Genomic DNA, 24,032 nt, shown 5'->3' on the forward strand with positions numbered 1-24,032 from the left:
TATTTCAGTACTGGACCAGCCATGCAGAAGCTTATGCACTGCCATAGGAAATATTTCTAAACAAGAGACACTACTGGGAGTAGCTGTATAACATAAAGAATGCTTACAAACAATTATTGTGTTTTGCCTTAAAGGAGACTGAAAATGTGTAGCTCTTACTGTTAGTTTTTACTTTTTAGGCCGTTGAGTCAATCCAGGCTGAAGATGAAAGTGCGAAGCTCTGCAAGCGCAGGATTGAACATTTGAAGGAGCACAGCAGTGACCAGCCAGCTGCTGCCAACATGTGGAAGAAGAAACGCATGGATCGTATGATGGTGGAGCATCTCCTGCGCTGTGGCTACTACAACACAGCTGTAAAACTAGCCAGACAAAGTGGGATTGAGGTGGGTGCCAGTGTGGACTGACTTGCTTAAAAATGATAGTAGAGAGGAAGTTGGAAAATGAGAACAAGCTGCTTTAGCCTTGTAGCAGTTATTTTTTTGTATTGGTGTGCCTTCCTTGCTAATGTTTATCTGTTAATCTTTGTAGGCCTGAGTTTGTTCTTCTTACTTGGCATAAATTGTGTTTTAATGTATTAAATAAGTCAAAATTGAAGGCATCATTTTTAGTCACAAGTTAAATGATAAACACCTTTCTCTATTAAAACTCAGATTAATTCTCAAATGTCATACAAAATTTCTTGTAAGAGGCCTTTAGGCTGCTGATTAAGCAGGTGGTGGAGCTTCCCATCTGTCTAGCCCCACTCAGCTGATACGTGTAGGTGACCAGACTGAGCAGAACAGCATTTGCTGATTGCAGGAACGACTGTTCTATTGTATCATCCTACTGTTTAATGCACTGAAAGGAAGGCTGGCTTTTACTTGGGAAAAGAAATTTTGATACAATTTTGGTTTTTTAGTAGCCATTATATCTTGCATGATCCTAAGAACAGTTTGCTTGTTTCACCATTTTGTGATTGTTGCTTTTCTTTTCACTGGTTAGCTAGCTGGTTTTACTTGGGCTCACAGTGGGTTATGAAGTGTTTGGAGTTTGTGTACTTTGGTGTAGCTACTTTATGCAGACCAATGAATGCTGACTGTGGTCCTGTGACAGCCACGAGGACATTAAAACTGATTTTTTATGCATTTGCTCTTTGTCTAGAGAAATCATGTTTTGCAGATTTTAGGTAGCCTTTGCTATTTGATCTGAGAGATCCTTGAATCTTTTTAGATACTCCTGATTCCAGAAGACATGTAACTCTTCTAGTTAAAATCTTACTCTTATAAAGATGCTGTAAGTTGAGTTCTCTTACATGACTTATGTACTTAGGTGGAATAGTTAAACACATCTCTCATTTTGTTGGGGAAAAAGATATTTTTTTACTGATGTCAAATTAGAGCATAAGTACTTGTTCTTTGTCATATAACAGGGACCTATTTGTCATGTGTCTCTTATTCCTTGGCTGCTTTACTGGTCTAATCCTGTTCAGCCAGCAGCAATTTCTGTAAATGCCAAATAGGAAATAGCATGTAGAGGCTGAATAGAAATGAGAGGGGGAGTGGGTTACAAAGTATTAATAGGAAATAGTCCTGAAAAAATCAGCTGAAGAGGCTGTTGTGCCTCACTAGAGATATAGCCCATGCATGTGAGTCAAAAATACCCTAGGCAATTAGCTGGGATAACTGCAGCTTGACTGGTCAGCAGCTCTCCCACTTCTGGTAGATGTTTCCCTCTGTTTTGAGCAGGAGCTCATCTCTGCTGAATCATCATGTTACTGTACCTACTAGGTCTGCTGAAAAAGCTCTATGGAAATATTTTCACTTTCCTAGCAAGCTCTATTATGCCTGATTAAGTAATGCTCAGCTTTGGTTTGGACATGAGTGTGGAAGTCTGTCGTGACATACTGCAAGACCCTGTGGTAAAAACATCATACTTAAAGCTTTTCATTCTGTTTGTTGAATAGGAAATTTTGTGTTAAAAAGCAAGTTTTAAATAAGATTATTTACCTTTTGCCTGCAAGTCTAACTCTTCTAATTTGCATAACATCAGAGTAACTCCAATAACACAGAACGTAGTTGTATGTTGAATGCACTGAGGCCATTTTTCTTCTAGCTCACTCAAATGATGCATTTTAGTCAGCATTAGAGTTTGTTTTGGCTTAATGAAGATAAGGTTTCCCTCAGTTTCCCTGCTTTGCACTTGCTCTGACTGTATGGCAATATTCTTTGTGAACAGCTTTTACAGTGTATGATACTGGGACTTGTTTGTTACACAGCATTTATGGTTTTGCTGGTTTAGTAAGACAGCAGCAGCTTTGTTTCTTTTTGTTCCTTTCTTGCTAAAGGATGTGAGCGTTGAAACGTTCTCTAATGCTTACTAATATAACTTTGCTGTAGAGATTACAAAATACCATGTTATTCTTTCATCCCAAGTAATCTTTGTTTACTGTGTTCTCACCTGGTATTTTGATTAACGTCTCCACCACCACTCTTGTCTTGATTATGTTACCGCTGGGTAGACATTATACCCTAAGTAAGAAGGTGAAAAAAGGTACTGTTATTGTTCAGCTTGTCCAGCAGCCAGAGGAGAAGCTGGTGGACAAGTGGCCCACTGATGTACTCTTGTGGCAAAGACAATTTAACAGCACTCTGGGTTGGACCGGGATAAGCAGCAGCAGCAGCAGAAGGGAGGTCATCCAGCCTCTCTACTCAACACTGCTTAAACCCATCTGGAGTGCTGTACCCATTTCTGGGCTCCCCAGCAGACACAGGGACTTGTCGAGTCTCCCTGTACTTGGAGATGCTCAAAACCAGACTGGAATGGGAAAGATCCCAAGTAACCTGTTAGAGGTGATCCTGCTTTGAGCAGGGAGACTACACAAGTTCCAGAGGTCTGAACCTCAACCATTCTGTGATTCTGTTCCTCTGGCTGTGGCTGAGGTGCCCTTTGCTGCTCTTTGGAAAGGCTGAAGGAAGCAGCTCTTGGTAGTTCAGTTGTAGCTTGGGGATCCCAGGTTCAACACTTTCCAGTAGCTGTTAGACCAGTCTTGGGAGCAAGTCTCAGCCTGCCTGATTTAACTTTCTTGTGTGGCTCCTTTATGTGAAGAGACCTGCAGAGCTGCCAAGGTGCTTCATGGGTGAAGCAGGTCAGGAAGGATTCTGCTTCAGTGACCAAAGGGAAGCCATTAAATCATCCCTATGTTTGAGCAAACTGTCTGCTGTGTACTATTGGCAAAGATTGACTGTGTGCCATAGCATCCAATTCTAGTAGTTTTTGATGGTCTGTGACAAATTTTAGGCTATTTTCTAAATTAATTACCTCCATAGGAATGATAGGCTATAAAACCTTGTAATGGAAGATAAGTGCTTAAAAAATCATGATTATAAACTAGGAAGCAAACAGAATGGAAAGCAATGCTGGATGTGAAAAGTGATAGGGAAATTTTTGATATCGGAGTTATAAACTTGCTCAAGTAAGGAATAACTTTGGGCATAAGGCATCATATAGTTATGGCAATATAAGAAAAAAATTCCAAACATTAAATATTTTTATATGTCTTTAAAGAAAAGTAATGCTGCTTGGGAAAGTAAACCAGAATGTGAGTAAGATTAAAACAAAAGCTGACAGTCAAAGATAAATATTTGTGCCAAAGTAAATACGGGGTAGAGGGGATTCTATTATGGACTTTTTCCTTGATGTCTTCTGGCTCCATAATGATGTGAGAAAAACAGTTTGGGTTGAAGATACAAACTAGATGTTAAGGGGGTTTTTGTTGCATATGAATAAAACTCATCAGTATAGGCTTATTAGAATAAATAGAATAAGAAGAAGGTCATTATTGCAGTGTAATGCCAAATCAGTATAAAAACGCCTATTTTCATTTGCAGATTCATATTTTCAGCTAGCTAGCAAGGTTGTCTGTTAACTTCAACTTTGTTACTTCATGTTCTGCTATACTGCTGTCTAATTTCTGTTCCATTAATTGATATGCAAATCTAGTTTAGGAAGAGTGGTGTTCCAGTAGGAAGTTGGTTTCTGTTTGTAGATAAATTTTATAATTAGGCTACAAATGTGGTACTTAGTCTACTGTTTCTGGAGGTGGTGGGGTTTAAAATTGTATTTGTTTTTCCAGCCCTTTCCTTAATAGGCTAGGAAGAAAAAAATAAACATGTATAGTGTCTTTACATTCTCTGCTTAATTATGTTTAGCTGTAGTGATTTTTGCCTGTAGGATTGAAAACAAACCCAGATTCTGAAGCTTCCAATCTCCCTTATCATATGCTGTAAATCCTCTTTCCATCTTTGCTTAGCTTATTTTAGTAAAAGAATGCATCTCCTTGCCTTACTACTCATGCTGTACAAAAGCTGTACAAGTGGCAATGTTTTTTCTGTGAAGGATAGCATAAATTCAACCTAATTTTTAGTGTTTTGGGGCAGGGAGCAAATAATTCAAAAATCTCTAATTCACTGAGGAACAGAAGAGTTACTGGACCCCTGGGCAGGGTGGGCATTGACACTGTAATGTGGGCAGTTAAATGCTTGAGTTGAAAAAACTCTTAAATAGCTTAAAACAAGTTAATTTGATCTTAAATCAGGGATTGTGTATGTCAATTAAAATTCTGCCAATTAATGTTCTTAGATCAGTAATTAAGTACATGCATCATCCCTCAAGGAACTTAACTAGTCCTTTGCAATCATACAGCAGTGTGCTTTTTGCTTTTGAGAGCTGGAGGGTGGGGAGAAATGAGTATTCCAGTGACTTCAGAAGTTTTGTCTAGACATATGACCATTGTCAACACTGATTGGTATTAGAAGGGCTTCTTGACACTTCAAGTATTGACAATTGACACAGTCCCAAAAAGATAATAATTTTCTTGAAGTGGGAGTTCAGGTCTCCAATTATTGTCAATGGTTTCCTTCCTGAGCTGAAGTTCTGCATCTGTGGTAATGGTTATTCACTGGAGAATATCAAATCAGGGCAGATACTGAAAAGCCATTCTAAAAGTATTTGTCTTTCAAAGTAGTAAATACATTTATTTTAAAAATTTAATTTTGTTTAAATAAGGAATAGTAGTCACTGGAAAAACTGAGTATCTTCCATTCTTCTCTCCTTCCCGTTTGGTCCACTTAGTCTTTTTTACTGCATCATTGCAGCTTCAGTTTTTGTAAAAGTGTTTTTGGAGGGATTAGCCTAACTGGAAAAGATATGCACAACAAATTCAGGTGTGTTCCACTCTTAATTTTGTTACAGAAAGCTGTGAAATCTTATTTGATGTCCTGTGGTATAAAAGGAACTTGAATTCTTAAAGTCAAGCTTCATGGCTTTTGACCAAGTGTCTGATCTCTTCTTTTTCCTACTCTATATCAGTGTTCCTTTTTTCAACCCCAAAGTCGAATGTTCTTTCCTTGCTTTAGAAAAGTGTTCCTCAGCACTGTGATATGGATCCTTCAGCTGACACCTCGGTAGAATATTGCTGAAGGATTTCTGTCTGCTACGGGGCAAAATCTTCCTGGAGCTGCTATTTTTGAAGTAATCCATTCCCTGAATAACTCCTTCTACTTGATAATTCTCTCAGAAAAGGGGAGATGGAAAATAACCTGCACATTTGAGAGACACAAAAAGGAGCAGTATTAACTCAAAAAGTTAAAAGCTGAATAAGCACGTCTTTTAACAGTCATACAAATGTGCCTTTAGAAAGCCTCCTTGTTAAGATGCATACAATAATGGCTTGTAGGCAAACACACACATGTATTAAAGTAATTAATCAAAACACATTTATATTCATAACAATTCAATTTCAAATAGGTAAATAATATTCATCATAATGCTTGAATGTATTATTTACTTTGCTGTCATGCAGAACATAGCCAAGCTGACTTTCCAGATGCAGACTGAATGGTAAAAGGTGTCTTTTGCCAAGAGCTATTTGTGTCCCTCTCCTGTGACTTGCTGTTCCCACACTAGAGATGTTACAGGAAAGCTATGTATGAAGGAACTCCTAAACTGACATAACTGATTTAAAGGTGCCAGGATTTAAACTTGTGCTGCTTGGAGTTACCCTGCAGTTCCAGGCTATAGAGAGCTGCTTGGAAACTCCTTTAAATCTGTTTTGGCTGTACCTAGTGTAGGCATGGCAACTTTGAGTAGATTGGTATAATGAATGTCTGGGTGTGTTCATCTGAATTTCAAAGTGCTGCAATTCCTGCACAGCCTTACATCTGCAGTTTGTCTCAAGCATCTTGAGGAATTAGAATTATGTAAATGTGAAATAGTCAAGATCGAAGCAGAATAACAAACTTCCTCATTACGAATCATTTGACACTTCAAAAGCCAACAACATGAATTGTGCTGTGATGTTTAACATCTTGTTTTTTTCAGTCCATTTAGACAAAGTGGGTTACCTGTGGCATATCATAACTGAGGTAATTTATTACAAAATACTTAATCTGGAAGGCTGGTGATGGAAGAAAAATTCTTGAATTGAAATTTTATCTAAATGGGGAATGGTGTTATCACCTGGAAGTAGTATCTACTCAGGAGTAGAAGAGGTTTGGATGCAGTTATGCCTCTTCTTACCGTCTTTTCTTCCTGCCAGACATTCCTTCAAAGTATAAACCTTACCTCACATTTAACACTCACTCTTACTACTACATTAGATGACAGGATAATGTTTTGTTACAGAATGTGTGTAGCTGCTGAGACAGACTGATCCTGCATGGATAAAAGTTGCAGGGCTTATGCTCCACTAGCAAAGGATTATGTGCCTTTCCTTTGCTAGAAGAGGCTATGACAGAAAATGAGGCACTTTTTTTTCTGTCCAATGATGCATCTTAATCTCTAGAGGCTTTGTCACACTACTGTAGTGTAGTCATTTATTACTGTACTTATCATGGTATAATATTCTGATGGGTAAAGGTGCAGTCATTTGCTGAGCTACAAAATTTGCTGAGGCAGGAGCAAAGGATGCATTGGGAAAACCGATTGCTAATAACCCACCTCAGTGCTTGCTCCAACTCTGAGGCTCTTCCAAGCAGCTTATGTCCTTGAGTGAAAGGAGGTGGATGAAACACTTTTTTGCTTGGCTCTGGAGCAGCCAGTGCCAGAACATGTATAGTTTTGGTCACCACACTTTAGAAAGCTGTTGGAAAAACTGGATAGAGTGAGAGGATGACTGGGAAATGTTATGGGTTGGTGCTTTGGATAGGTGTGGGAGCAGACGTCAAATACCAAGGAGTTTTGTAATCTAGTCAGAAAATTTGAAGTTGGAGGCAAGTTTAGAACATGAATTAATCACTAGAACTAATTAACACAAGTACCAGTATACTCTAATGTTCTACAAAGACCATGCTCTTCTGACAAACACTAAGTGTGAGATACTGGGATCCTTCAAAAACAACCAGGCAGAAGTAAAAGGTCAGTGCTATGCTGAGGGTGTGGAAGATGCTCTCATGTGAAAGCTTGACTGTACACCATGGGTACTGTGTTTACTTTGTAGACAAAAACATTTCTGGCTCTTTTGTACATGAATCTGTGGTTTGGCTGTCTGTTTTTGCATTTTTCCCCAATAACTAGCTCTGCAGCTGGCTTTGAGTAGGACATTCTTTCAGTTACTCTGTTTAGTTTCTCTCTAATCCTGTTAATGTAACATTATAACTCTTAATAGTAGCTTAATGATCTTCAGACAATGTTATTTAATGAGCAGAGAGTAAGGAGGCCCCTTACTGTTAATTTGTGCCCTACTTTAACTAGTCTTCAGTAATTGTGGTGTTGCTTTATTGTCACCACCTATGCCATTATTTTCTTAATTTGTGTCTCCCTTCAATGTTAGTGCAGTTCATACATACTCCGTGTTGACTTTGAAGAAACTGTTACTCCAGCAGCCTTTTATTCCTACGCCTTTATAGGGGCAGAGAAATTGGATTGTGGTCCCAATTCCTGTTACTGCCATCACAGGCACCTGCACTATGCCCCTCTTCACCTGCACCTCATTTGTGCTTCCTGCACTTGTTTTCAAGTAGGCAGTGTGACTGTGGTGTTCTCCAGGCCTCCTGCTCCTGCCCAGTGATGCCTCTTTCACTGTTTCCCCACTGTGGAAATACACTGACCTCTTCTTTCCCAGCTGCTCCTGTCGTCTTACCTTGTAACTCCTTGTGTTTGCCTTCTCCCTGGGTTGTGCAATCACTGCCCAAGATGATGCCTGCATTTGCTGTGTGTTCATCACAGGGGAAATTTTAACAAATGAATATATTTATATAGAAGACTAAATTGACCTCTTCATTTGTAGCTGTTCATTAGTGCATTTCTATTTCACTTCCACAGAACTAAATTATACTGAAGGTTATGTTGCTGTGGAGAGTATGTGAGTAGTCATTAAAAGCTTAACACAGCTTTTTCTGAAGTTGTTGTTTGAGTGATCTAAGTGTTTATTGTATTTCATATACCAGTAGTTTACCATGCTGCTGAACACTGAAGTGCATCAGCAAAGGCTTTTTTATGAGGGTATTGCTCTTGTGCATCTAATGTGTATAGATAGTCAATCTTTTTTAAGCTGTTATTGGTACATACTCTTGGCAATGAGCCACTAATAGCTTGAGGCATACTGGCCCATGTTCAATTTCATATTGATGCTAGTAAGCAATTAAAAATAAACAATTTGCATTTTTGAAAAAAATACATAAACAGCATCTTACAAATTGCATATTTTATACAACAAATAGCTTATTTTATGATGTATTTTTCCACTGAGGAAACTTTCTTTTCTACAAAATGCTGTCTTTTCTCACTGAATCAAATATTTTATTTTACCTTGGTTAAGCCTAACATTTCTTTTTTGATGAATTGATCTTGTTTTGAGAATAGCTTATGGGAGATATGAAAATACCAAGTATTGGGTGTTCTAGTACTCATTTCTGGTTGGTTTTGAGCCCTATTACAGATTCACATTTCTAATGTGAAATATTCTGGGGGTTATATTAATACATAAATGTTCATAGGAATTATAAGGGATTTTATCACTCATTCCTTCTGATAACTTTCCAGACTTGTGACTGGAGATCTCATAAAGTAAAAGTACTTCAGCTCATGTGCATAGTGGAGACCAGTGGAGAGGAATGACTTGGCCTGACTGCTCCAAATTTTAAAATATTATATAAAAATCCTCATGTGAACACTACATTAATTTCTGTAGTTATTTTGCTACTGCAGAAAAGATGTTTTTGTTCTAAGTCATTTGACATACAATCTAATGGTAAGTTGCTATTTTTGTTGCATCTGGTGTTGAAAATTCTGAGCAGTTTTCCTGGTGAATTTACAGCCACACATGTAGAGGTCTGTTTTTTTCCCAGTTCACTGCTGAATTCTCTTAATTGTGCACAATCTAAAGTTACAGCCTTTGTTTGGCTTTAAATTCAGTTTAAATTCACATTTTTATATATATTTGCCAGCTTGATGCACAACTTTATAATAGATGTAGCTGTGTTTAATTTTAAGTTCATGTGAAGCTTATATATCTGCCAGTTAAACCAAATTACCTAACAGCCTTTATACATACCTTCTCATCATTTCACAGCTATTATTTTTCACAGCTTTCCTGTATTTTTGTGAATTACTTCTTCTTTTCTGTGACACAACCACGTAAATTCATTAAGTCCTGGGCCCATTTTTTCTCACTCTTTCAGACTAGTGTTCAATTTTGCTGCAGACTTTCCCTCCACTGAGGGCAGGTGTTGGAGTCTCCTGAAAACAAGGCACTGCTGAGGAGGGCACCCTGGCAAGGAGTGAGCTGCCCTGAGAGTTCAGCCCAGCAGCTCCTGCTCACACTCAGCAGTGTCCAGAAGCTGTTCAGAGGAGGGGATGTGCATAAACATGCTTGGGATGTTCTTACTAAGAACCCATCTGAGCAAATGGGATCCAGCTTTTATGTTGGCCAGGAATATGTATCTAGTAATCATCATCATAAAGGCATCCTCATTCTTCATAGTATTTTATTCCTAATAATTGGAGTTCTGTGCAGAATCATAGGGTTGGTAACCTCCCTCCCTGGAGGCACTTGCAGCTTAAAAAGAAGCAGTGATATTTTAAAAGCTATATATATGTAAATCAGGCAGAGCACAGGGTGATAGATAGCTGTATTCTTGTTTAAATAAGTATCTCTCCTTTCGCTAAAGTGTCTTCAGCCTTCATGTGCAGTTTTCTTTAATAATAAGTGTCTTTCTCTGGAGTTTTCATTGTTGTAATGGAATTAAATAGTTCTTTTACAATAAAGTTCACACAGTGTTGAGATAGTTACCCTTCTAAAACCTGGTTAGTGACTGTTGTATAGAAGGGAAAGTTAGTTCACTTTAGTCCAATACTGTTTTTTAAAGCAGAAATTATAAAATCCAGGTGATACTCCCTGGTTTGTACTGTGCTCCCCCCTTGAGTGTTTGGATAATTGTTGCTAATACTTAATGGAGTGAGTTCTCCTCCTTGAGACATTTGAGAGTATTTTTCAGTACAGTTGTAGAATTAAATGAAAGTTTCATGTAAATCAATCTTCCTGCTCAATCTCAGGTATTGTGTACTGGTAATCAAGTGATTTAGGCAAAGTTATGACAGTGCACTGGAGGCTGGAAAGTCTGTGCTAAGAGTTTTGGTTTGATCCCAGCACTGAAAAAATCCGTGTGTGAGGTAGGGTTCTCCTTAGTTCTGCAGTACTGGCAGGAAAATATTGCAGCCCTGAAAGTGTGAAATGAAGGGAGACGTTGCTGTTGTAAAGAGGGTGATTAAAGAGTTTAGAATTCCTTCTTAGTTTATATACAAGTCAGAAAACATTTGCCATGGTGCTGAATACTGTGTCATTTCAAAGGGGAGTGTGTGGCAACAGATTTCTTGCTTCTGCTTTTTCTGCACCTGCAAAATCAAGTGACAGTATTTCCCTAAAATTGTGTATTTACGTTTAGTCAATTTTATATGTAAATTATGTGAGAGGCACTTTGTAGCAGCCTGTGAGATCTTAATCCTGTTTTGGGAGCTGAGAAAGACAATATTTCTGTATGGTCTGCAGCCTGTACAACTTGGAATTGCAGAATACTTTCAGAAAGCTATTCAGGACTGGGGTCTTAACAGGATTTTTTTTTTTTTTTTACTGGAACATAAGAAACTTGTTAAGAATGCTAAACTGGTTCCTGTCCATCCAAGATGAGGTAGACAAGTTGTACTCTTGACTGCCTGTGTAGAAGAGCTGTTCTAGTTTTGGTAATTCCTCTGATACTCCTTTCTTCTGTTTCCTTAATCCTAGCTAAGGAAGAAGCACCAAGAGCAGGCACGACCAGAAAAGATAGGAAAGTATGATGGGATTAAAAAATCAAACCTGTGTGGCATGTGGAGTTTTTAAAGGTTTATTGCCTAACTGTGTCTTAGTATTTTTGTAGTAATCAGTCTTCATGATTAAGACTTCTAACTACTTCTAATCAAATGCAAAAGCTATTCCTGCCTCTACAAAAGGATTTCTTAATGCCTTTTTTATATTGTTCCTTAACTTTCTATCAAGTCAACAGAGAAGAAAATCCTATTTATTGGTGCAATTTAAATGTAATTGTTCGTTCTGAAAGAAACTCTTTTAATTTAAAATGTTCTCCTCTGTTTTCTGGATACATACTGTCTATTTAATAGAGAAGGCTGCCAAGCTTTGATTTCTTTTGGCAGCCGCAAATCTAATTAGCATTTCTGTTACATAGAACCTTTTTCATTTTAAATTTTCAAATGCAATGTAGAAATTCTCTTTTTATTTGACAGTTTTGTCTGCCTCAGAAGCAATTGCTGTCTTTTTGTTCATAGTAGAGGGCTGTTATACCAACACCTGATGGATAAATACAGATAGCTGGGAATCTCTCACCAGCTCATAGGCTTATAACAAATGCTGCCCTTATGGTTTTTTGTTTTTGGTTTTTTTTTTTTTTAATGAAGCTTAAACTGTAAAAAGCTAACAAATGAGAATAAAGCAGTGATTTGTTTCTGCTTAGCAGGTCTAGCCCATTTTTGATGCAAAAGCAAATGCTTTTGTTTTAATTTGGTGTAAAAGCAAATGATATTCACTAAGAGGGCACATAGCTCAAATAAGTTTGAGGAGATGTATGGAGATGTTATTGTTTGTAACTCAAATGGAATTATCTTTCCACTCAGCAGCTGTATGGAATACAAGCAAGATAGTTAATAAGACTGCATTATGTGTCAAGCTACTTACACAGATGAGTTAATGGGCAAGAGGTTTTCATATGGTCACCTCATCATGCACAGGGGAGTAATGCACTTTCCTTCCACTTGAGCATATCATCAGGAAAACTTCAGACCAGCAAAAAGATTTATTCCCATGTGTTTGTAGGAATACTTTAAAAATACTGTTGTGGAACAGATTGACATTCTTTCAGTCCATTTGCCAACACATTGATAAAATAGATTATTTTTTTTAACCCTAAGGGTATGGGAAGAGTCCATTAAAATCCAGTCTCAGTGTTGTTCTGTAAACTTGTAGCTGTCTGAATCCTGAGCCCAGTCTGACTTACCTGGATTTGATACCAGTAGAGCTGTGGGAGGCTCTACTGATATTCTTTTGATGGTAAATGGTTTTGTTGGTCATACAACCTACAAAACAAATGTTAATGTTTTGGTTTTAAAATTCAAGTAATGAGAGAAAGATTTAGTGAAAGCTGCAAGTTCTGCTGCACTTTAGAAATCATGTGGCTTGTTTAAATTTCTGTAAGTAACCATTCTGACAACCCTAACATGATTTAGTTCACTTTCCCCATAGTATTAGACTTCCTGTATTTGTAAGGAAAAGCTGTATTTCTAAGGCTGATGAAATGCCAGATGTGAATGTGATATATAGCTGATGCTAGTTCTGGTTTTCAGCTTTTTCTCCTGGAAGGTAGAACTTCTAAGATTAAGTGTATTTAGCTGTTCTGACAGATGAAAGTGCCATCTATTTCTGAGAGTGATTTTGTTCACTAGAGCTATGGTAGTATTTGTGATATTAAGCATGTCAATTAAATAAAACATGCAAGACTCTAGGTGTAATCTTTAATAGTTTTCTTTTTTTTTTAATTCTAATTCTCTTACATAACTAGACTCAGAACTGTTGTCACTATCAGAACATTCCAGTCCATGGAAATATCCTGTAATGTCTTTTTGCAAAGTACAATTCTAAAATCCAGAAGTCTTGAGAACAAAGTCTTTTGTATCTCTGTATTCCACCTAAGTTGAAGAACTGCTGTGTAAAGTATGAGTACAATTTAACAACACCTTCCTTCCTTCCTTCCTTCCTTTTTTGTCTTTTGAAGGATTTGGTAAATATTGAGATGTTTTTGACTGCTAAAGAAGTGGAAGAGTCATTGGAAAGACAAGAGACTATGACTTGCTTGGCTTGGTGTCATGACAACAAATCCAGACTCAGAAAAATGAAGGTATGAAAATGTAACATGTTCACATTTTGCTTCATCTTTCGTCTAAACTGCTTGGATACTGGATGGATTAATATGTTTTAAATTACAGGTCTTGAAAAAGGTCTTGTATAAAAGTAAGGACAGTAAATATAAAAATCTTCTTAAAAGGCATAGGTAGTTGGAGCTAAACAGGCTCACAAATGCCAGACCTGGAAGTGAGTGATTCAGTGTTGTCTCAACAAATTATGCTCAAATAAAATATAATATTCAGTTGGGTTTAATGCAAATTGAAAACAAATAAATGCAGAAATATGTAGTGTCTTGATGCATGTAAACTTATAAATTTATAACTCTGTGCATCTTGGTGAGACTTTAACTCGATTTATATGTGAAGGTGTCTAAAGAATGAGATTAATTGGTAACCTCTACCCTCAGGTTTAAAATTTCTGGGAGAAATTTCATGCAGATTTTAGTCTTAGTAATTTTTAACTCTTGAATATAAGAAGACAGAAGTTTAGAGTAAAGAATTAACTTGCTGTGAGAAAATACAAAATCAAAAGCTGGAATCTGTTCAAGCAATAACACAAAAAGTCTTTCTCAAGCCATCGAGTACCATGAGCTGAACAGCCTGTGTACATGTTGCTATGCAATCCATTTCAATTTTCTTGTCTCTTAAATTACGCATTTCAAAACATGCTGTAATCTTTTATAGGGCTTGCAGAAATCTGTTTTTAATTGATATTAACCAAAATCCCTGCCTCCCTTAAAGAAGTTTTTATCTTACTTTTTTAAACTAAGCACTTTCTTTAACCAAAAATGTTTGAGTGCAGTTAACAATAAGTAGAGAGTGACTTCTCTGTCACTCAGGGGCACCAAACTGAGAACAAAAAAGTCAATCAGCCAGTGATTATTGTAGAGAAAATGATGATCTTGTTATGGAAACCAGTAAAGGAAAACCAGAATTGGTATGTAAACCACATTGCATAATTATACTGCTAAAAAATCCCCCTTGTGTAATCTTAAAATGTTAAGTAATACAAAAAATATGATCTGATCATCTTACTTTTTCATCACCAATTTTCAACAAGCAGTAAATAAGGAAGACTCTTCCCCATCCTCTTTTTGAAAAACAAACTACAACAAAAATCTATTTCTGCAAGCCCTATGCTTTTTTCGTTTTCTTTTTTAATCAAACAAAAACCAAAGTTAAGGCTGTGAGAGATCAGAGTTGGAGGAAGAGAAATTACTATGCTTCTTTTTGAAACACAAACATTTCTTCTGCTTCTAGTTGCTTAGCTACTCATCACTGTTAATGTTCTAAAATCCCAGCCACCACCTACCTGAAGGCAAGCCTTATCTAAAATCTCAGCTGATGGCCTGGGAAAGGAGTCATGTAATCTTTACAGGTGTGAGCAATTTGAAATCTTGTGAAGGGCTGCTATGGGATTGTGTGAAGGTACACAGAGTTGGAATGTGCATCATCTGATTGTCTAGGACTCTCTGCTTCTAGTTACACTTGTCTGCAGAACCCCTGGGGCCATTGCCTTGCACCTTACTTAAAAATTATTTTTTTTGACATGTGAGTTTTGATATGGAAATGTCCCAGCAGAAGAGGAAGCCCTGGGATTTAGTATCATTAACAATTAAAAAGCTTGTTTAGATTTTTAGTACAAACAGGCTTATTTAAAATTCTAGATGAAAGGTTTGTGTTGAATTGGTTAACCAGTTATTTTAAAATAGTCCTATTGAAAATCTCAAGGGGAGAAATTTCTGTTTTCTGCTAAATCTGGGCTTGAATACAGAAAAATGCATATTTGGAAAATAATTTTTTCTGTTCCTTAAACAAGTTAAGTTTTAACATATGAAAGAATGCATCATTTTTATGTTCAAATGCCTTATGTTTTAAGTCTTAAATAAGCAGTTGTTGCAATGTATGCATTAGTCAGGCCAGGCAGCTAACTGAGAGAAATTTAGAGTTGCTCAAATTCCTACTGAAGTCACTGAGGAATTTTGATATGACTATGCTGATGGACAATAAACAAAAGGCAACTATTCATTAGAAACATGGTTGAAGAAAAAACACTCAGCAACTGGAGTAGAGGAACACAGGGAATAGAGTTCTTTACATAATTCAGAGCACTTTGGGGTTTCAGTACTAATAAGGTAACAAAACAGTTGACTGTGTCCCTATAAAGAAGCATAGTGATTTGTTCTTTTATGGCAGGGAGATCTTTTTCTTTTTAATTCCATATATTCAAAGTTTTTTTATAGATTTTGTGAACTGGTGATGGAATTTGATTTAAAGGGACACTCTCAACTTCGTTAGGCTTCAAATTTTACCTTTTTCCCATAAACAGGTAAATGCCACTTGGTTTTCTTGTTTGAGACTTGTTTCCAGCATGGCTTTTAGATGTTTGACAAGAGGAGTGGGATAGAAGCTTGAAGAAAGGGAGGGGAGGGTATTGCAGCAACTTAAACTTTGTGCTGGTTTTTGTTAATATTTGGGTTTTTCAAAATTCATTCAAAGGCTTGTTTCTTACTTGCAGTCTTCTGGGTAGACCTGTCTAAATTATCACATAGCCCCAAACTCCTGCTGACTCTACTACTTTAAATTGTATGAAAGTACAAGGAAACCACCTATTACTCTCATTTGTGTCTCAGGTAACAAGGCTTTCAGTCATTAGGAAAAATTCATCCCTGCCGAAGTTTTAAAGGAGGCAAGAGGAGGAGGATTTTGTTTGCTTTTAGGGAATTCTGTGCTGATCTTGTCTGTAGAGTCAGCATTTCAGTTTTTTTTGCATGAATGCCTAAAAGCAAGCAAACCAGGTTGCATGTTATTAACACTTTTCTTTTTTGTTGTGCACACGCATTCGTTAAGAAACCTTGTGGTGCAACTTTGGCACCATCTAAGACCCTGTCTTGTCTTTAATCTCAGAGCTGTCTGGAGTTCAGCCTAAGGATTCAGGAGTTCATTGAACTTATTCGACAGAACAAGAGACTGGATGCTGTGAGGTATGAAATTAGGAAGCTTTCCAAACAATTTCTTAACAAGATGGTATTATGCTTCATTAGAAACCTGTGATTATTGTTGCAACACCCAGAAGGCCTGTAAAGCCTTGAAGGGTCTCACCTGGTATTGTCATCAGTCTTTGGATTTAAGCTGGGCTTGGACTTTATCTAAAGGCAAAGTGTCATTCCACAGATGCACCTTCTTTAAGAATTAATGCTGTCCCTGAAACTCTGTGTCTTCTTATTCTTCAAAATCAAGGTTTAGAAAATTAACCTGTTTTAAAAATCAAATGGATTTTCCGGTGGCATATCGTGTAATATATAAATGTATATTCACCCCTAACTAATTTTCAAGAGGTGCAGCCAGCTTCTCATGGCAATTCATTACAGTTTTAATCACCAGAAATAGTTAAAAGTCAATGAAACATTCATCTAAAGCTTTAACATTTCAATTTTGACTGATTCTGCTTTGTTATCTTCATTAAACTTTTTGTTCTGCAAGTTACCTGCAAGGCCATGTTCACCCCCTGTATTGATGCCTAATTTAGAGCTCTGTATGGTTGTGAGTGGGAGAGGGATGAGCTGCGTTAGGTTTTCCTCACTTCATTCTTCTGGCTCCAAATGAGGAACCAGCACAATATCCATTTTTACCTGTTCTGAAGTAGTTCAGTGGGGACTGCAGAGAGAAAGCAACAATGCCCAGTGGGGTTGTGAATCAGTGACAGAAGTGCAGTCACACTTCAGCACTGCCTGACTTAACCACAAGAGAGTTTTTCTGACAATACTTTCAGTACCAGCACATGAAGCAATTTATACATCCAAGTTAATGGTCCTGATTGAAGGTGGAATAATGTTCCAGGATAACACAGGAAACTAGTCCTGCTGAAATAAGTAGAATTTTGATACTGGGACAAAGAAATGCATTGATAATTTGATAAGCAATGTCCTTGCCAGCACCAAAGTACAGTGCAGGTGGCAGAGCCTGCTGGAGCTTACATGTGCACAAGGGAGGGAGAATTCTCAGCAGCTTCTGAGCTTATTTAACCTAAAGAGCGGTGAGAAGTTCATGGCCCAACCTAAAGCTTTGCTGATACATCCCGATAAGAAAACTGCTGCCATGTAGTATTTCTGTGTTAAGGAAGTTGCACGTTCTGCTGCCTTTAAACCCAAGAAACTGAAAACTGTATTTGTGGCAGAGCTGATTTTTGGTTAGAGCAGCACAGAGGTACAGAAAACTATCATAATGTATTCACAGACTGAAAACATTCTAGCATATTCCCAAATCTAGATGGAGAAGCTCTCCTGCAGGGCAAAGTTTCAGGGTTATTTTCAGGTTTTATTTCTAATTTCATTCAGATGCGTGGCTTGCTTTGTGCTAATATCATTCCTACTTTGCCCTACTTGCACTTAAATCATCTTTGCTCTGGTCCCAGCCAATGCAAATGTGCAATCTGATAAACTCCAGCTAATTTTAATGTTAATAATTAAAACCAAACATAATTAAAAACAAAACCTACAAGCTAGCATTTAGATATGTGCACTTACCCTTTGACAGAATTATCAAATCCTAAGGAATTGTCAAGTACTTAAGAAAAGGATGAAAGAGACTCAACTCCATTATCTGTCTTCTGAAGCCCATGGTGCTCTTTATACCAAATGAATACTGTGCCTTTAGCTTTATTCTCAGTTTGTTTCTTTGCCAAGTGTGCAGTCATGCATCTTAACAATGAGTAGTTTATGCTCTAAAAACTATTTTCTTTGAGCTACAGCTTCCTTATGTAGCTTGGAAACCAGAGCTGGAATAAGGAAATAGGCTGAAAACTGGGACAAAGCAGATAAGGTCCTTCTGTATTTTATTGTTACTGGGTATTTGTTTCCCTCTCATTCCTTTTCCACATCAGAAGGGGTAAAATTTGCAAGCTGTCAGCTCTCAAGAGGACACAGCATACTTTATGTGGAATAACCTGTCTGAGGTTTACAACTTAAAGCTCCTGTAGGCATCCATACTGAGTGGTGTTGGGGTGAAGTGTGTATATTCCATATACCTGCTGAAATTCAGGGTTGGCACACATTTTATACTTGGCAATTATAAGTTGCCACTCATGGCAGTGCTTCTTTAACTTCATAACCAATTGAAAAAGGAAAAGGAGCTGTGGAAGTCTTTCTGTATCTTAATTGACTCCTTTCTAGAAGGATGAGTTTTGATTATTTTGCACATTCAGACTTCAGCATCTCAATGCTTCCTTTCAGTATTGTGGCTTAAAAACTGTAAGTGTTTTACCATGACATTCTACTTTGTTTCAAAGTAAATAAGTAATGAATAAGGGATACCTTTGGGGAGGTGTGGCATAAATCTCATTGCTTCTAGCAAACCCTTGCAACTTGTGGTTTTATTAGCTTGCTTCTGTTAAGTGCCTGCAGCAGGATTCTTTCAGTATTGTGTCTGTAGTGCAATAAATAGGTCAGGCATCCATTAGAAAGCAGAGAAAGAGGCTGTTTACCAAGGAGTTTCCTGTACGAGTGGAACTGGGGGAACTGACATTTTGTTGAAACGCAGCTGGTGTTTAAATAAGTTTGAAAGCTTTTGCTGCCTGCTGAGAACCTCTGAAGTGACATTGCTTTTACATTAAAATTGATGTGAACTTTAAAATTATACATCTTATTAAATAAGTGTTTGAATTTGTGTAGCTTTTTAGAATGAGTACGAACAGACTTTCCTCTAAGGTACCTTATCAGAGTAGCCTTGAAAGTGCAAGTTTCAAGAATGTAAAAAACTGTTCTTGAATACAAAGAGTAAATCTCTTAACCTTAAATATAACACAAAGTTTTTTGCCTAGTATCATTAGACTTTAACTCTCAGTCTCTAGGGCTTTTTTGTCAAATTTGTACCTACTAAAGTAACAATGAATGACTGATGACACCAATTTCACACTTTCAGAGCTCTCACTAATTTCATTCTGGGAAATCTGACAGCATTTTGATGTTTTGCTTTTATGCAGTGCCAGAGATATACGAAGTTCTCAGCTCAAAGCTTAACAAAACATCATGTGCATTTCTTGTTCTGGGAATGCACAGGACAGAAAGAAGTAAATAATAGCTGTTGGTGGGCAAAGTTAAGAGAAAACGGCTACAGTCTATCATTTTAGTCAACTTCCCTCCTACAAAGATGAATGAACACTTTTTTTTTTTTTTAGTGGGGTGCAGTTGAACAGGAGTATGAATATACTTTTGAGAACTTTGAGTATAAATTCTGCTGGTTGTCATAAGGATCCAAGATAAAGGCATTCAGGCATTGGCCAAAAAACTGAGTAGAAACAAGTCCTTTCTTGATAGCACCTTAAATTTGTGTTCAGTTATTGCTACTGCCCAATAAATATGTTCATTTTTATATTCAGGCATATGTAGACATATAAGCTGGACATTGCAAATGTGGATCCTTCTGTAACAATTTAGTGTACCCTTGGTGAACTGTAGGCCTTCAAGTCTTTGTAAATATTTGCCAAGTACAATATGTCAGCTGTACCTGTGTGAGCTGGAGGGATGCACAAAAGATGATGAACTTTTGTCCTTGCAGAGTTTACAGGATCATTCTGGGATTTGAGAAACAAAATTTTCTACCTATTACATAGATTTAACCCAGGAATTTAGTGGTTTCAGGGATGGTCTATTGTCAGGATTTTAAACATATTTTCCTGACAAATTTAGCCCCCTGCCTTAGCTATACAGACTTGTATGTGCTGATGGTGGTAAAAACATTGCAATTAAGCATTGTAACGTTCACATAGACCTCAGAAGCAAACCAATACTTGCACAGAGATGGAAATAGCTGAATGACAAGGAAAGGGGTGAAAAATGGCATGAGGGCAAATAAGGTGTAATTCCACTGTTGTGTATTCCCAAGTAACTTACAGTGTTGTGTTCTTGCTTCCCAATCTGAAAAATACTTGAGTGCTATGAATTAACGAATTTGCTTCACCTTTGAAAGATATCTTGCTCCATTTTAATTTCTCAGTGGATGGAGTTCAGCCATAGCATGCAGACCTTGTGGGAAACTTTCCTCGTATTTTTTTTTTTTTTTTTTTTTTTTTTAAAGAACACAGGAGAGAGGGAAAGTCAGGAGATAAAGACTAACACAAGGTCACTTTGGAAAACCTAGCTCATTCTGGCTGAACCCAAACCAGCCACCACATCCCAGTGTGTTCAGTACTTTGCACGGGATGGAAGGCTGATGGCCTGGCAGGGAGCAGAACCTCAAACCTAACCAGGCTGTGCAAACTGAAGTGTAACTTCTGTTTTACCATCACAGAACACAACTGCACTCTGATGAGTTCCTGTGAGAAGATTTTTTCCCCTTTTTTCTCTCATGCATGCACAGATAATCTCAGCTGGTAGATCTGAAGTTTTTGGTTTGCCTTATCTGTGTTTGCAAAAGCTCTCAACTTCATCTGCAGCTCTCCACAGTTATTACAGCTTTCTTCCAGTGTGTCCAGGCTGTCTCTTCTCTCTGGCCGGGGAGTTTGTGCTTCTGCCCTCATCACAGTAATCACCTGGGGAACAATGTTTACATTCCTGAATTGCTCACCCAGCATAGGAAATTGGGTGGAAACATTCTGTCCTACATAACTTCCATTGCTTCCTGGCTTGGGTGGGAGAGGAAGTGGGAGTACTGAAACACTGCTAAAGAGACTGTTCTCATGGTATTGATGACCTCAGTGTAGTTGTCAAATTCAGAATTGCAGAAAAAAAACCCAAACTTGCCTAGGTTTTCTTACTCAAGCCATGAAATGGGCATTTTGAAAATACTGTCTATTCTTAAAAGTAATTTAGGAATTATTAAAAGACTCTTCAAAAGTTAAAAATGAGCAAACTCTTAGTGGAGGACTAGGATGAGATGACTTGGTATCTTTCCTGCAATGCAGACTGCAGAAGTCACAACACAGGGAGAATTTTCCTACCCTTATGCAATGGTAGAAATTGAGTATAATGCTGGTTCCATAGCCAGCCTGCTGTGCTACATCTGTGCACCACTGAAAACAGGAGCTTTCAGCAGAAATGCTGAGCAAATCATCCAGTTCAAAGGCTGAAGGGTCTTCCTGCACACTTACACTCCAACTTGAGAATTACTGATCTTAGGAACACTAGACTGGGGAAACTTTCATTTAGGGTTTTAAAGTAGTTGGATATCCTCATAATCTGGTAATAATTTTGTGGTTTCTTACTATTTCCTGAAAAATATTAAAGTTTGTACTTTTATTTAAATATGTTTCTGTAACTTATTTCAAATATCCAAGCTTTCACCCATGTGTGTATCCCTTACAATATGTGTGTGTTAAAGTACAAAAATTTATACTGACGTTCTAATTTATTTTTTATTTTCCTGGCTAAGGAAAGGTGCTCTTAACAAGGTGTTTTCTATTACGTTGCCCTACAATTTCTTGTAGTCTGCACAGAAAGTGATACTGTCTTCTAGCCTACACCCCTGCCCCCAAAAAACCATTTATTCAAAATAAACATTGCCCCAGATGTCAGTATAAACAAGGCAGATATTTGAGCACTCCTGATGTATAAGGGGTCTGGAACAGCTGATTTTCAGACTGCCTTTACCTCACTTGTCAGTGTTTGCCAGAGGAGTGTCATACACTGAGCCTGCATGAGCAGAGACATTTATTGTAATAATCATGGTGGTTTAGTTCTAGGTGAGGCAAGACTTCACACTACAGTAAAAAGATTCTGGTTTCTAAGAAATTACAGTGTAACAATACTAATTCTTAGTCATTCTTGGGTTCCCATTTGCAGAATGTGTTTTTTCAAGTCCTTTAAATGTACATAGAGCACTCTTTGAGTTCATGTATTGAGACCAGAATCTATAGGTTTTCTCTGAATTCTTCCTTAATTAAGTGAATTTACTTGATGTGGAAACAAGGCTGTGTAATAAAGTATCAATTCTCTATTTCAGACATGCAAGAAAGCACTTCAGTCAGGCTGAGGGAAGCCAGCTGGATGAGGTTCGACAGGTGATGGGAATGTTGGCCTTTCCCTCAGACACTCATATCTCTCCCTATAAGGTAACGCTGACATTCAGTGCTACAACACAATATTAAAACAGATGTTTCAGTTCTTTTTTCAGCACAGGAAAATGCATTGATAATATCAAGATAAAGATTATTTTAAATTTTACTTCCTAAATTCCACCTTTGTAAGAGTTCTTAATTTTAGTAACCAGTCCTTGTACATTAATCCAGAAAGTATTTGTATTGTTTCAGTTGGATTGTAATAGTAACATGGATTCACACTGAGCTAGGCTTACCATAAGCCCAGCATTAGAGATCTGTGGGGCTGGAAGCACAATAATTGAATATACAGCAAGAGGCAGAAGATGGGGAAGTACAAAGGGAAAAACAAAGAGAGAGTCTTGTTCAACACACGAAACTGTGGCTTTAATACACCAGCAGCAGTCCTTAATTCTACCTCTCACATTACTGTTGTTGCAGTGGTTGGGATGAAGAAAGGAAAGATGATTTGAATGATGAGAAAAGTAGTATTTTTGTTCCTTAAAATATATTTTCATTTTTTTGGATTATGCAAAATAATGTAGCTATTTAGTAGTAATATCTACATCTAAATTTAAATCAAGCAAAACTCGTAGATGGCTACTGTTTCTATAGACTTGAGTCCTGTGGTCGTGTGCTAATTCACTTCTTGTAGGCAGAAGGTAGAGAAGAGCTGAGTTGTCAAAGCAAGAAAAGAATTCCATGAAATGCCAAGCCAATATGTGGCTGTGCCAGTATAAACACATTTTCTAAACATGATGATGAAACCATCATCATCAACCAACAAAACAACCACACAGAAAAACCCTGAAACAAAGAACCCACAGAATCAATATGAATTTCTTTGCTCATCCCAGAGTCCTGGAAGGATCCTGGTATTTTACATGCTAGATTTGATCTAAGTTATGAATATAAATGATAGATGTGTTAGAAGACTGAGTGTAACATAGAATTTATCAATATTTTAGTAGTTAGAAAGAAATAGATAGGAAATTAAAATCTTGTATTTTATTCTAAGGGCTGGTTTGGATGGAGTGTTTCAGTGAGGGAGAACAAGGAGAAGTAAGGATTCTTCCACATACAACCATACAATGAGAACAAATTCCCTAATACTTATGGATATGAATTAAAACATTCTAGTTTATGGAAGTTAAGTTTTGAATTCTCTAATAATTACCTGGTTCAACACTATTACAGTACATAGTTGTTTGGAGTTACCTTTACTATCTTGACTATGAGTTCTGTGCATAAATGGCTTCCTAAAATGCCTTTAAGTAAATTCTTTTTAAATCTGTGACAAAGTTTGTGAGATCATATCTCTAACCAACTGATTTTTATTAATCCAAGGAAAGAAGCATCTTCTATAACCAATGAATAGAACTTTCTCTGGGTTTTCCTCTTCAGGACCTTAAGGAAACATTCACTGTTGTGGCAGAACAGGCTGTTTTCTTTGATATCTGTTGAACAATCTTATGTCACTTAGCCTTCCACTAGACCAGATTTCTTGGAGCCCAATCCAACCTGGTCCCAGCAGTAGAATCATTGAATTGTAAAGATTGGAAAAGGTCTCTGAGAT

The 24,032-nt window shown here is 37.3% G+C and overlaps 1 protein-coding gene across 4 annotated transcripts in view; it reads left to right on the top strand.

Annotated features, from left to right (window-relative positions):
* Window positions 1-24,032, top strand: part of MAEA (macrophage erythroblast attacher, E3 ubiquitin ligase) — a 49,047-nt gene that overhangs the window by 21,099 nt on the left and 3,916 nt on the right. For all 4 annotated transcript variants that reach the window (XM_068188455.1, XM_068188457.1, XM_068188453.1 and 1 more), the window contains exons 3-6: window positions 180-383; window positions 13,296-13,418; window positions 16,333-16,409; window positions 22,363-22,471. In XM_068188455.1, coding sequence (XP_068044556.1) covers window positions 180-383; window positions 13,296-13,418; window positions 16,333-16,409; window positions 22,363-22,471 — 513 coding nt within the window. The remainder of the gene's footprint in view (window positions 1-179; window positions 384-13,295; window positions 13,419-16,332; window positions 16,410-22,362; window positions 22,472-24,032) is intronic.

This window comes from Anomalospiza imberbis, chromosome 4 (assembly GCF_031753505.1).
Source record: "Anomalospiza imberbis isolate Cuckoo-Finch-1a 21T00152 chromosome 4, ASM3175350v1, whole genome shotgun sequence".
NCBI lineage: Eukaryota > Metazoa > Chordata > Aves > Passeriformes > Viduidae > Anomalospiza > Anomalospiza imberbis.